The sequence below is a fragment of the Pomacea canaliculata genome, linkage group LG4 (assembly GCF_003073045.1).
Source record: "Pomacea canaliculata isolate SZHN2017 linkage group LG4, ASM307304v1, whole genome shotgun sequence".
Taxonomy (NCBI): Eukaryota; Metazoa; Mollusca; class Gastropoda; order Architaenioglossa; family Ampullariidae; genus Pomacea; species Pomacea canaliculata.
The window spans coordinates 21,483,475-21,494,960 of record NC_037593.1 but is presented as its reverse complement, the minus strand read 5'-3'; the positions used below and the strand labels follow the sequence as shown (position 1 = coordinate 21,494,960).

The following is an 11,486-nucleotide window of genomic DNA, read 5'->3' as shown; positions in this document are numbered from 1 at the left end:
AAGTTTAGTTTGCCGACGAAAGAATTTGTTGGCATTTCACAAATCCGGAACACTCCTACTTGATTGTCGACACACCCACAGGCCTGACAAGAGAGAGAGAGTCCGGGTCTGGTGTACCAGTGCCCGCGGCTGGGAAGAGGGCCTGGCCCTGGTCAGCGGATTTTTTCCTTCGTCTTTTCCTTTTAAAGAAAGGTTGTGTAACATTCCTCACTCTGGGGATGTTTTCTGTGGAGCATGGTACAAGTCTGATCTTTCAATGTCATGTTACCTCATTTACTAACCACTCGGGTGTAAACAACTCTATGTTCAAGCAGTGATGTAGATCCTAGTATACTTGTCCTAATGTGTGCAGTCTATGTTACCTTACTGAATGAAATGTAGATTTTGACAATCGAATTGTCAGCATATTATTACACACTGGGAAGCTTATTTAAGATTACAATTATACGGGGTCCGAGAGTCGTCTGTCCTGGGGCCCGTGCTCTCGGCGGCCTGCACACCCACTATCCGGTTAGAAACGCACAGCCCGCCTGTCAAAGAGACAAATGATATTGAAATTCTCAATACTTACTTTATGAAAACGTATCAAACGAAATCATTCTACCCAGCTTTTCTACCTACATGAAGTTCCGTGGTCCGCATTTTTTACGGCGGATAACTGAACGTTTTAACAGGATAAAAATAAAAACATTTAGAAAGTATGTGAACCTTTCAGCCAAATTGTGATTACTTCAGGATGTCACGACATTGCAGCTATTATAAAAGCTATTTATATCTTTTCATAATCACACCAGTTATATCCTCTCTCTCTTTCTCACCCGAACACATATGTACAAATACTGGTGTGTGTGTGTGTACATAGACATACACACTCATGTATATAACTGTATAACTGTATAATTACATATAACTGTAAGAAAACCACTAAAAAGATCCAACTTCAAAGGCGCAGCTATCAGTATCCTACAATCATGACACACATATAAAGACAGGACAGTAATGTAGCCTCTTCACGTGGAGGGGATAGAAACTACCCAGTGACGTATTAATGTCAGTCTGAGGGAAAGCTGGATTGACTGTCGTGTATCAAAGTGAATAGAGATCGATGGCAATCTGTCATCAATGTCATATTCATCACCAAGTTCACAAAAGGTGATCATTGTCAAGTGGCTGAAAGTGCTGGGTGAGACATACATGGTTAGCGCGACACCACCGCCGCACACCGCCAGGCGGCGCACACACCTGTAAGGAGTGTTCGCCAGGTGTGCAGGTACATATCACTCACAAGACTTGTGGTCCACACCGTCCAGTAGATACCTGATACCTCTATACTCGGAGCCTCAAAAGGGAGAGATTGACAAATGTGGCTTTGTGTGCACCAGGTTAGCAGCACAGATGGTTATTTCACGCTTCTCTACTGAAGCACAAAATACTCATTCACTTGGTCTTTATGTGTGGCAGCCATAATGGTCCAAGGCCTAAGCAGTGCAAACAAAATCTCCAGACGTAAAGGCAAAACGTTCGCAATTTGCTTTTGTTCGTATCTTTAATATGGAGGGTTAGAATAGTAACAAGATTATTTTATTGAAGTGTGAGACGACTGCAAGTTACGGGGATACCTGACGACACTATCACTCTTCTGACGATACAAGCAACATGTAGCTAAATAAATAAATAAGTGAATACCATTACAACACTATCAGTTACATGTAGATGCAGCATCAAATGTAACTTGTAGTGTCGTGTGCTCGTGACATCATTAAATTCATCAATGGTATTATATTGTTATCAAATGTTACTTGTGACACCAAGTCCTCCTAGTTTACTGTTCATATCAAATGTTACTTGTAATGACATGGGCTCATAACAAAACGACATTACAAAGTATTGCACTGAAGGTGGACATGCTTGAACATCAACAACTGCACTGGCGTCGTCAAGAGGCGATGTCCTTCAGTCAAACCATCTTCGCTCAGATAATGTCCAACATCCACACAACGTGGCATTCACCTGCCGCTTATTTGTCTTTAAATGATATCCTGATGTTCACTTGACGTTTACCTGTCCTTCATTTGATGCTCACCTGCCATAATCAGACTTGTCAGTGAAGTAGCCTGCTAATCCGAACACAGACTTGTCTTAAAATCAGTAAATCGGTATTAACCCCAGTGTGTCTTTCTCCAGTTCTATTCACCCTCCTAACCAGCCATCCAGCCAGCCTGACAGACCAGACATTTGTTTCCAAGATGCTTTTGCCTTTATTGACTTGGTTTTATTTTCAGTTACATCAAGTATTTATATCGCAATAAATTATGAAGTAAAATCCCACTAAAACGGGTTTCTGAGTGTCGCAAGCACAAACTCTACAGTCTAGAACACAGAAATGTATGCGAGATGTTTGTATGGGATAAAGCATGCAGAGGAGTATTCATGCGATAGTAAGTCAGACCGCCATACAGGCATTCTGTGATCGCACAAGACATGGAGGCGAAGGGAGGGAAGGCGATCGTCGGCAAACAGTAAACAGAAGTTTGCGCCACCAAACGTAAGTAACCGCCGGGTTATTTGTTGGCGAGGACAGAGGTCAGCGGGCAGGCAAGTCGTCATTCACATCATGCTAATGGCGGGGCGCGTGAAGCCCCGGTCTTTGTGTCGGCCTTCCAGTCGGCCTGCCACTCGGGGTCTTGCCTCATACACAGACCTGAGCTTCTGACGAGTCTAGAGACTTTCGCTTTCCAACACTCACAACGGCTGGCACTGGGGGAAGAAAAGGAACGAAACCTCCGACTGAAAAACTGTGGCCTTCAGTTCAGTCTTTAGGAGGGAGAAGTCTTGAGGAGCTTTGACACCCCACTGACACCACCGCCACCTCAGCGCCATCTAGCTCAGGATTAATGAAGTCATCCACCCTGCATGACACTCACAATGTTATTTCTCCACTAACAGAAGCAGGATATGTGTAAGGGACAGGACAGCAAGCCAGACAGGAGCAGGTGACAATCTCACGAGACAGCAGCATCAACACGTCCAGCCAGACCCACGTAGTCACGTGACTGTTTGTCGCCAAGATGCTGTTGCTGGTGTCTCTCTTGCTGGGATTTGCACTTCAAACGGTGAGTAGAGCACAGACAAGATGGCTTCCTGTGTCACTGAGTATAAAACTAACGAAGCAGCCACATCACTAGCTGGTTGAGTGAAAGACTACACCTGTTGTCAGGTAAGATTGGTGCAGGAGTTGTTGCTAGGATGTCGACACAGGAGTAATGAGCCCTCCACCCGATACGTCATCGACACTCCTCTCACTTCAACCTGTTGTACCGTTGGTGTTTGTTGTTGTTGTTGTTGCTGTTGTTTGACAATGACAATGACCAACTTTATTAGTCCCAATGGGCAAATTAAACATGGGAATTCGTTTTTTGTTTGTTTGTTTGTTGACTGTCGATTTATTGTTGATTGGCGGCAGTTATTCTGTACTTGAAATAGTAGTCACTTTTGGTGCCGTTGTTTTTAGGAATCATTAATTATCTGTGGTGACTAGATAGTATGTGTTACTAGTTATTTGTGGTGACTAGGTGATAATATTTATGTGTTACTGGTCACCTGTAGGCACTAGATGGTCTGTGACGTTCGTTATCTGTGGTCACTGGATGGTATCTGTTGTTAATCGCCTGCGATAACTGTTCATTTGTAAGGGGCTTCATTTAGAAAAATAAAAGGTATTTATATTCCTCGAAGAAGGTGGCTCTAGTTTTTTACACACAGTTGCCTTACTTGTTGTTACACAGATTGATATCAGAGTTTGAAGGCGTTCTATAGCAGTTATTGGCTCATTTTGATTCTGTACATTGACTCGATTTTGTCATTTCTGTTTAATATTTATCAATAAACATGTAACAGCTAGTTTTCTTAAAAATTCAAGAACATTATTTTTAGACAGACATGTAAAAATAATCCCGGAGGTGTAAATAAATGCTTTCCAGTGTGCTATCACTGTTATTGGAGTGCGGGAATATATCCAGCACTCGCTATCTCCCTGTTTGAGTAGCAAACATTCAGTTATGAAGTCAAGTACCCATTCCTAACAGGGTATCGAACCGGCACTCACTTGGGTTCGAACGCAAGTACTCTGAGTCTAACCACTCGCCCGGTCACGACCACTATCACTTTTCAAGATCGGTAAAGATTGCTTGTAGCATGTTTGTTATTAGTGATAATATAAAAGTAACCACAAAATGTAACGTAACAAAACATTTTACAGGCAGGAACATAGCAAGCGCAGAAAGTAAGAAAAACCGTCAAAGCAGTTTGTTAGTGGCAATAACGGTCAGTGATAGTATGGAGTGAACTAACTAGTCACTAAAGTAACCAATATTACGGACTGTACTGGCTAGTGACGACAGTAACTGAGAGTGTACAATGTGATGTACATCAAAGACATGTGATGTCACCAGCACGGGGCAGCACCGGTCATCTCGGGGCAGGTCGGCCAGGCGACATTGAAACGAGACCAACCTTCTGACTGGCGTCTGTACGAACTGGACGTGAACGACCCCGACAACGACACCTTCACGTGCAGCGTCGTCGATGTGACTCCGTCGACCAACATCTTCGAGGTGACGACACGACCAGAGGATAATGGTATGTCCACCAGCGCCTGGCAGGGGGCTCAGCCTCTTCCCAAAGTTGTGATGTAGTGCATAGCGACACCACCCACACTCAAACCATCAGTTCTATCGTTCATATGTCCAGAGATGATAAAATCATCGATTGTGTAATCAAAAGACAAACCGTTAGATAAGGGGAAATGTTAAATAAGGGGAACGCAGTAAAAAAGCCACTGAGCCAAGAGTAAATGATAGTCCGCCAGTCTTCAGCCTCTTTCTCAGCTAAAACATCAACCCACACCTCAAACGTCGAAACCAAGGCATGTGGAAAAGTATTTAACAAAGCTGTGATTTTAAAGAAGCACTTACAACAAAGTATTTATCAAGATCCTGTGCTATTACATAAGTACATGTAGCAAAGTATTCAGCAAGATGGCGGCTCTGTGTAGGGGTGTACTGGCTCTACTTCATCAACCATGGAGCGGGCAGTGTGACAGGAGACAGTTACAGCCTGGACATCACGTGTACTGATAATGGCACAGACACATCCAACATCTTACAGGTCAGAGTGGACATCATCAACAACTCGCCTCCCACACTCAATGCTAGCAACTCAGGTAAACATATCACACCACCATCGTGGTCATCTACTTCCACTACAATAATTTAAATTTCATAATGTCATTGATGTATACAATATGTATATCTATATGTATATTTATGCATATTTATAGTTACAGCTGTAATCTTTATGTGTGTATAAATGTATTGTGAAGCATTGGGGGAGTAGAGAGGTAAGAATTAATCAAAAGCACTGTAGTAGAAAAAAATGTCGTTTATGTTTTTGTCTGACAGAACATGTACAGGTGAATATTTCCACAACCCATCTACCTCGCTCTGTCCTATATGTGATCGGATATCAAGACCCGGATAATGACCTGGTGACCTGTACAGCATCACCTCCTACCGGCTTTTCTGTTACAGGTTACTGGTCTTGTTATAATGGTTATTTGTGAATTAGGGTTAGTGTGCTTGTGTGCGTGTTTTGCTCCTTGATGGTACAAGTATAATGAGCAGACGAGCAGAAAAAAAGACACGACAGAAGAATAAAAAGAAAGATAATTTAATGTGAATACACTTTCTGAAAACTAGTTCTGATTAATCCATACACCAATTACCTGGACAACATCAGTTAGCTGTAATCTGTAGCCGGGTGCAGAAGGAACTGCGTGTTTGCTATAGTCAACGTGGAGAGGTCACAAAGGACTACTCAGTGTGACGTCATGTGTCACGTGACATCGTGCTGATAACAAAATGACAGGTAAAGCACACCTGAAACTCCACGTCTGTGACTCTCACTTCCGCCACGTGACTTCTCTCTGGACGCGGTGACTGATGCACGACTGGAGCAGCTCACGATGGCCTCTGACCAACAGGCCGCCATCTTAGCTGACGTCACATACAGCGATGTTTGTCTCAGTGACAGCAGAACTGGACACGTAGATGACGTTAGATAAAGAACGATGCTTGTCGTCAATGACTATACGATCGAAGAAACTCGAAGACATTTCTACAATACTCTGAGAAAACAGAAATCTTAATAACAATAGTATAATAAAATCATAAAATAAACTGAAAAACTAAAATCTGAAAAAACTTAAATAACGAGACAGTCCATTGATGTACAGTCCCTTTTTTTCAGCGGACTGCGTCATTCAGAACGAGGTTGACCTGCGCTCAGTCACCGCCTCATCAGTTAGTATAACGGTCAGCGTGTCAGATGGTGTGAACGCCGCTGTGACCGCCCGGGTCACGCTCAGCTTTACAAGTCAGTTCACTGTTCACTTGTTTGTATCAAGCGATCAATTAAATATTATTAAACAATATCCATCACTGCGGTGAGCGAGTGTGAGCAATGTGTACAGGTGTCTGTCAGCAGCGTGTCTGCGAGGACATATGAGTGGTTGCTGGTTACTGTAATGCTAATGTAGCCGTGTTTTAGCAGTTGATGAAAACAAAGATGAAAACAAATTGAACTGTACAATTTTCGCCAGACGACAACCAGGCGCCCAGAGTTACCTTCCCGTCCGACCTCGTGACTGCTAACGAGAACGTGATGGGTGGCGCCACGTTGTTCACCGTCAGCGTCACTGACGACACCTCCACCCCTAGTGTCAGATGTGGTATCTCTCCTGCAGCGGACTCCTCCTACTTTGTCGTCACAGTCACCCGTATGTTGAAAACTCTGATTTGGTATTTGCTGACATCCATCCAAGTCTCGACTTTCCTACTTTAGCACCTTTCTCGTAAGCAGGGCCGCCGAGAGCCAGCCCGGGCCCTGGGACAGACCTCTCCGGGCCCCTTGTACTTGTAATCGTAAATTATTTCCCAGTATATAATGTATAAAAAAAAACAAACCCACTGACCAAGACCGGGCCCCCTTGACAGCCGCGGGCCCGGGTACACCAGACCCCCCTGTCCCCCCCTCTCGTCAGGCCTGCTCGTAAGAGCAGGTATCTTATTTACCAAGTGCAGCTCTGCAACTGTTACCTGACGACAGGAGAATAACTTTTTTTTTTTGCTTTTATTGCCACCCACCAAAAATTTGAAACATACCCGACACAGAGATTTCGTCACGGTGCGCAGTCAGCTATATTTCATTTTAGAAATGAACATGCACAATTCATGTTTATTATTTACTGGAAAGTTGCAGCCGCGGACACGCACTTAACATCTTATGTTTTCTGAAAAGTTCCAGCTGTCAGCATCAAGCTAGCGAGCGGCAAACAGTTCGACTACGAGACAGGCACGACAACCTTTATAATCACGTGCTCGGCTGACGACGGTTATCGCCAAACAACAGCTTCTACCACGCTGCTTATTATGGACGTCAACGAAGCCCCCTACTTCCGCTCTGTTCCGGTTCAGGTTACAGTGAGTGAAGGGCCGGTGAGAAACATTTTACATCGAGGGTAGTGGAAAGTTGGAAGACATAGAACGAAGAAACTAGAGACGTTAAAGAGATGAGGTTCAAGTTCTGCTGTTACTAACGCACCGTGTGACCTGTGCAGGTGGGGACCGTGTCTGTGCTGCCAGCCTACAGCGCCGTGGATCCTGACAGCAACTCGCTGACGTACACCATTGTGGCAGGGGGAACCTACTCTAACCTCTTCTCTATCAGGACGTCAGACGGAACACTTACCAACCAGCAACCGTTAGAACGAGACAACGGCGCGACCAACCCAGTCATTAAGGTTTGTCCTCCCAGCCGTCGGGACACACATCACACACTTCCCGTGTCCTCGGACACACATTTCCACACAGCAGCATCCCAGACAACTGGCGAGGGTCTTTAGATGACAAAGACATGGGTCTGAGGACATCAGAGTCATTACATGACACACGAGTACTTCAGCCTTTACAGGATAATCATCATCAATCATCCGTCATCTACATTCGTCTCAATCATTCATCACCATTATTCACATTAATCGTTAACCACCATCACTAGCACTAAGTCGTCCACCCGCTCGTCTATCCACCATCAGCACCACAAACATTCATCCCCCATCCATCATCCTTATCAGCATTCATCATCCATCCATCACCAACTTCATCACCAGTCATCATCATCTCCATCATCACCACCCACCTCTATCCATCCATCATCGCCCTTCATTATATCCATCCTCGTAACGTTCAGTGTACCATGTAAAAACTTCCCTATGTCTTAATTCTTTCTTTCTTTCTTTCTTTAAGTGAGATGGTCACTAATAATTATTTGAGATTTTCTGAGATTAATTAATATTTATGTTTAGTTAATCCCAGAAATGAGAGTCACATGACAACGCCGCTAATACCGGCAACTTGATTTCCTTGCTTTCATCGAGAGAGCGGCAAGTGTAATGAGGATGATTTTCTCTCTCCTGTCTTCAGGTGATGGTCACTGACCCCGGTGGACTGAGTGCCACTTCTGACGTAACTATTTACCTGACCGACATCAACGACAACCCGCCTGCGTTTAACCAAACATCATACGATTTCAAGGTGAGAATTAGTTTTCTGACGTCATCGATAAGTAGGTGGGCGATGGAGAGAATGTCGTTGAACGTGACTCAACAGATGACGTCAACGATAAGAAGAAGGATCAACCATGGCCACTGACCTCGTGGCTGCAAGAACACGTGGACATCGTGAGTAGCCTACAGAGGACACGTCACTACACCGGTAATGAGGCCAACATTAATGTCGAGAGTGTGATCGACGACTGTCACGACTGGCGACATCGCCTACCTGGCTTGTGCCTGCAGCGAGTGTGTTAATGTGTGGTCGTGTGAACGTGTGTGTGTATGTGTATTGTATGTGTGAGAGAGCGTGTATATGTTGATGATGATGATGATGATGTAGTTTTATAGCGCGCCAGTATCCGCATCACAAAGATGCGCTCAATGCGCGGTGATCCCAGCAGCCACCAAACTGCAGGTCAAATGAAAACTTCAAAAAAGTTTAAACAAGTGAGTCTTCAGATTTTTCTTGAAAGATCCAATACTATCAGACTCCTTGGTCGAGAGGGAAGCGAGTTCCACAAAAAGCGGGGCTACATTGGAGAAGGATCTGAAACCCGCAGTCTTCTTATTAGCATTCCCTGACTGAACACTCGGTCGTTCAAGTCTGAAGTGTGCTGCTGAACGAAGGTTCCGCTGGGGTTGGTAACAGCGAATGAGTTCTTGCAGATAGGCAGGCCAAGGTCGTGAAGACAGCCATAGGTTAAGGTAACAATTTTATGCTCAATTCGCTTCTCCACAGGAAGCCAATGTAGGTCACGAAGTACAGGAGTTAATATGGTCAGTTGTTTTCTTTCCTGCCACTATCCTCGCAGCCGTATTTTGCACTCGCTGTAGCCTCGACAACTCGCTCTTTGAAATCCCCCAGAGGCAGCTGTTGGCATAGTCTAATGTAGAACCGATGAGGGACACAGCAACTGCATTTGCAGTCTTCTTATTAAGACTGGTCGGAGTCGTCCAAGAGTGCGGATATGGAAATAACATGCCTTGACTACAGAACTGACATGATCACATAGTTAGAAGATTGTCAACATAGAGTCCAAGGTTCCGTACGGAGCTGGAGAGAGGAATTCTAGCTTGACCCACTTGGATGGAGTCTAGAGAGGACTTTACTAAGGCTAAGCTTGGAACCACATAGCATCGCCTCTGTCTTCTCATCATTAAGCTTGAGTTTATTCCTCAGCATCCCATGACTTGACCTCTAAGCAACAATCTTCTACAGCACAAACTGCCTCACGCACCGACTCACTGTCAGTACTAAATGAAAAAGAGAGTCAGTGTCATCTGCAAACAATCTTACGGTTCACATTATGCTTCTCAATGAGAGGACCAAGCTGAGATGTGTAAATAGAAAATAGAACCGGGCCCAAAACAGAGCCCTGCGGGACACCGCACAGCAGTGGAACTGTCACTGAAGAAGCTTGATTGACCATCACCCTTTGTGTGCGATCACTGAGGTAGGAATGGAACCACTGCAAGGCGGAACCACCAATGCCCACCTCCATTTGGAGACGAGTCAGTAGAGTGGAGTGATCAATGACATCGAAGGCCGCACTCAGATCAAGGAGGACCACAAGAGTCACTTTCCCTGCATCCTGCATATGTGAATGTTAGTGTGTACATGTGTACGTGTGTGAGAGGATATGTGTGCGCGTGTGTATTGTGTGGGTGAGAGAGAGAGAGAGCGTATTTATGTGTGTACCTGTGAATGTGTGCATGTGAGTATATGTGTGCGCGTGCGTATTGTGTGCGTGAGAGAATTAATTAACCTTAAGAGAATTAACCCTAACCTTAACCCTGTAATTATAATGATTGTACTGATTGGGGCTGGGGCTGCTGTACGTGTGTGTCCCCTGTTTAACACCTGTACTCACTGTCCTGACAGGTCGGCCTGTCCTCAGCCAAGGGTGACCTGGTGGGCGCGATTGGTGTCACGGACCCTGACGCCGGCAGCAACGCTCGTACAGACCTCGTTATGACGTCAGACAGTCCCTCCGGGTAAGGGAGGCTACTTTCAACAGTTTAGCGCTATAGGCTGTGTTCTGCGCCGCAGGACAAAGGCAACTACTGATCCCCTCCCCTAAAAAAGTGAACCATTTCTCGACAAAAATATTGGAATAATTATTTAGGCTTTAAAACCATTTTTAAACTCAATTGTTGGCTGCATGTCTGCTCGCGATTGCAAATCTGCTGAGTCGTGAGAAGCCCACGACAGTCATTACTGGTAATGTGTCAACCTAGCTTTATTGTTTACAATTTCAGTTACGAAGATAACACCTTACTTCTGACAGTGTCAGACAGCACACAGTCCAACTGACACACCACCAGACAACGCTCTTGTCTGAATTATTGAAGTCGATCGCAGTAGTCATACAAGGGGCAGCATCATACATTAGAGTTATGCCTCTTTGCTCCACTCACAGATCTACGTTTCTTTTCTTCTTTTTTCGTAGATCTGTGTCACACTTTGTGTTTACTGTTTGAGCTGTGTTTCTGTATACTCCGCTTGCTGTCTTCTGGATTATTCTTCTCTGGCTGCGTCACGTCACTTCTTTTCTCAGGACCAAATAATCGAGTAGCGGTCTCCTGCCACATCTACGCCATCTTGCCGCGTGTGTCAGCAACATAGATTGACTCTTTAATAATTTCTCTCCAATTACATCATGATGTTTTTAGATTCTTGAAGCAACTGTTCTGCCACTCATCATTGTGAGAGCCAGAATCGACAGTTATGTTGTGTGCAGTGTCTCTGTCGCCGTTGGAACATGTGTTACCTGTGGGAGTCTTGGGAGAGGTACAGAGGTCTGGAGTCTAGTGC

General features: G+C 44.7%; 1 protein-coding gene across 1 annotated transcript; it reads left to right on the top strand.

Annotated features, from left to right (window-relative positions):
- Positions 1-2,478: 2,478 nt before the first annotated feature.
- Positions 2,479-10,719, top strand: LOC112562368 (protocadherin Fat 4-like). Its single transcript, XM_025235609.1, has 10 exons — positions 2,479-3,113; positions 4,452-4,638; positions 5,054-5,221; positions 5,460-5,588; positions 6,307-6,432; positions 6,659-6,835; positions 7,357-7,553; positions 7,676-7,858; positions 8,541-8,651; positions 10,554-10,719. Exons 1-10 carry the CDS (start codon positions 3,069-3,071, stop codon positions 10,668-10,670), a joined length of 1,440 nt encoding a protein of 479 aa, XP_025091394.1. The 5' UTR covers positions 2,479-3,068; the 3' UTR covers positions 10,671-10,719.
- Positions 10,720-11,486: the final 767 nt, after the last annotated feature.